This window comes from Rutidosis leptorrhynchoides, chromosome 6 (genome assembly GCF_046630445.1).
Source record: "Rutidosis leptorrhynchoides isolate AG116_Rl617_1_P2 chromosome 6, CSIRO_AGI_Rlap_v1, whole genome shotgun sequence".
In the NCBI taxonomy this organism is placed as follows: domain Eukaryota; kingdom Viridiplantae; phylum Streptophyta; class Magnoliopsida; order Asterales; family Asteraceae; genus Rutidosis; species Rutidosis leptorrhynchoides.
Window position 1 is genome coordinate 405,274,816 of NC_092338.1, and position 3,202 is coordinate 405,278,017.

Consider the following 3,202-nt stretch of genomic DNA (forward strand, 5'->3'; position numbering starts at 1 on the left):
TGCTTGCATATTTTGAGAGAGTTGAAGGGCCTTTTATGTACATATTGTATATAAAGGGTTGTTAGTGTTATTTAATTTATTAATTTATTATATATAGAGAGTTATATCTCAATTTAGGGTTAAGAGACTTTCATTCTATTATTCTGGCAGCTATTATTCTCTCTCGACTTTTGTTAACTCAAATTAGGGTTTCTGTAATTCATCACTTTGGTGAATAACAAATCGTTATATTATGTGTTCTTGTAAGTGTTCAATTTGAGAAACACTTGTGGTTTTAAGTGATTAAAGAAGTACTGTTTCATTATTGCTGCAATTGTTGAAGATTTTGTCTGTGTTCATCTTTGAATTGATTCATAATCTTTTAGAGAAGCTAGGTGGAATGATCGAGGACATCTATAAGCCAAAGTATCATTTCCATCCCAATGATTGAGCCAGAAACGAGCGGATCTTGCATCTCCTATGACGTGACATAAAGCCTCCTCGCGAATCAAATGTTACCCCGTTAAACACATGTATGAGTGGACAATATTAGACCACACCCCATTGAAACACAACTGAGCAAACAGAGACCTATGAGGCGCAATTATTCACCTCAACCAAAGTGAATCAAGTTGAGTAAAGACACCCCATTGCCACTCTAACAATTGCGCATCATTGAAAGCCCGATGATTCACGATATTTAAACCTTCCTTACCAAGTGAAGCAAGAGAAGTGTCTAACTTTACCTAACTAAGCTTTCACGACTTCTATTTACCACCCTAGAAAAACATTCCTCACCACGCCTCAAGTTTCTTCGTTACGATATTTGGACACCTAAACAAGGATAACCAATATATACCAAGACTCTTCAAAAAGAACTAGATCAATTACGTCAGTCCACCTCCTATGGAGAAAAGATTAACTTTTCAAGAAGCCAATATGTTGTTTAACTTAGTTATCATGTCTTTCCAGCTGCATTTTTTACAACCATGGTCATTAGCACACCTTTCAACCTCTGAATCAAACATACCTACGCCATATAGATATGATTTGCGAACGTTTAAACGTAGACCGGATGCAAGATTGAAAACACTAAAGATACAAATGATATTAGACATATATTCATTCTTCTAGTCTGTCATCACTATCACATCATCCGCATATATAAGATGTGAGAGTTTGAATTCCATATTCTCTAACCTTAATCCCACTGAAAAAACCATTACGCACACATTGATTCAAGGCAATATGCAGGCCTTTCAACACGATAATAAACAAATAAGAACTTAACGGATTACTCTATCTCAAACCACTCTTAATTTGGAACTCTCTCGCAGGACTTTCATTATAAGAACATAAGTCTTAGCTTTCTTCAATCATCCAGTAATCAAAGCTCTCCATTTATCCCTGAAGCCAAGAGAGGCAAGTAGATGATTTAGATAACCCAAACTTACAGAATCACATGCCTTCTCAAAATGTACCTTCAAAAGCATCAACTTCTGGTTAGCTTTTTTATACCAAGAAATCACCTCGCTTAGAACCAACTGACCATCAAGAATCTGTATTCTTTTAATGCATGCAGACTGCTTGAGGCTAACAGTCTTGCCAATGAAGCAGGCTTGCCAAAGAATCTGTATTCTTTTAACCACGCAGGCTTGCCTGAGTGGCCACCGAGTTGCCCAATGAAGCACACCACCCGGGTTCAATCCTTGGCTACGGCAAATTGTTCAAAAAGGGAGTGTGACTAGAGGGTACGCATAACGCGCAATTCACCCGGTACCAGGTCTCGCGCTCGGGAGGCTTGATTACCCGAGGTTTTACCTTTTATGAGGGAGTCATGCACGTTTATAGGAGAGTTTCCTTACTTACCTAAAAAAAAAAATGACTAAAGACAAACGATTAGTGAGAATCTTAGTAATAATTTTATAAAAGCCACTAATTAAAGAGTTATGTCGATAATTTATGATACGAGACAGATTAGTAACCTTTGGAGTTAAGGCCAAAAAGAACCGGCACATCGAGGTAATGTAGCCATGGCCAATAAATCATTAATGTCAATAATCAAATAAGTCTTAAGATCTTCTCAATACAATTGAAGGAAGTGAAAGTAAAATTATTGGGTCCTAAGACTTTATCACAACCACAATCTCAAAAAGCTACTTAACCTCTATATCACTTACATCTGATTCAAGCAACAAGCTAGGTATCATCTGATGATAACGTGTAACATGGGAAACCGGCTCATAAACATCACCAATATCAAATTCATCAAATTTTGACATATACTAATCAAAATTAAACAATAATATAAAATTTGTAGTTAATTATAGGGTAAATCCCGAAAAGGTAACCTAAGTTACCTAATTTGACAATCAATCTAACCTCCAATTTGCGAAAGTTTGAAATTACAATTCTAAATTTATCAAAGAAAAGGTAACATTGTCAAATTCATTAACGATCGCTAGTCAAAAATACACGGTTGGTCCCTGAAGTTTCTCAAGAGATTTCACCACTAGTCTTTTCTTCATCTTCATTAACAACAAGTATTTGTTAGCAAATCTGGAAAATCTAAAAAAGTGGAAAGCCTGGAAATCACTTAGGTGCTGTTTGTTTTTTAAGATATTTTTGTCTGAAGTCTGCGAACCACATCTGTAGAGAAGATGTGGTCTGAAAGTCTGCAGAGTGAATATTGAAGACTGTTTGTTTTTTATATCTGCCAAATACAAGTATTATACGAATATTGTAATTTAATATACATATGTGCTTCGTATAAAATTATTCATTCTAGATTCTTATTTTAGAAGTTCAATACGGATTATAATAAAAATAAAAATAATAATAAACATCACTTCCATGGATGGTTTATGAATTATGATTTTCATACATAAATTAATCTTAAATAAGCATTCAATTATCCACGTGTTTCACTAGAAAACAAACAATAATAATTAATAATAACCACACAAATAGCTGTATCCCATTCGTTCCCAAAGGGATATTTGTTTTCCGTTCGTTTACTGTATCCCATTCGTTTCCAATAACCTCAAATTTAGAAATCACGAATTTCTTATCATTTGTGGCTTTTATTAAAAAAATCCTCAGCAGATAATTTCATCATCTGATTAAGCTAAAATTCAGAGAAAATGATAAAAAAAAAATAATGAATTAAAGCAAAGGAACATTATCGATGGTGGAAGTGTGCCCGGAGGCGGAAGTGTCGTCG

General features: G+C 34.8%; 1 protein-coding gene across 1 annotated transcript; it reads right to left on the bottom strand.

The window, feature by feature from the left end:
- Window positions 1–1,355: 1,355 nt before the first annotated feature.
- Window positions 1,356–2,261, bottom strand: LOC139855079 (uncharacterized). Its single transcript, XM_071844333.1, has 2 exons — window positions 2,160–2,261; window positions 1,356–1,610 (listed from the first exon to the last, which is right to left on the bottom strand). The coding sequence occupies exons 1-2, from the start codon at window positions 2,259–2,261 to the stop codon at window positions 1,356–1,358; spliced, it is 357 nt and encodes a 118-aa protein (XP_071700434.1).
- Window positions 2,262–3,202: the final 941 nt, after the last annotated feature.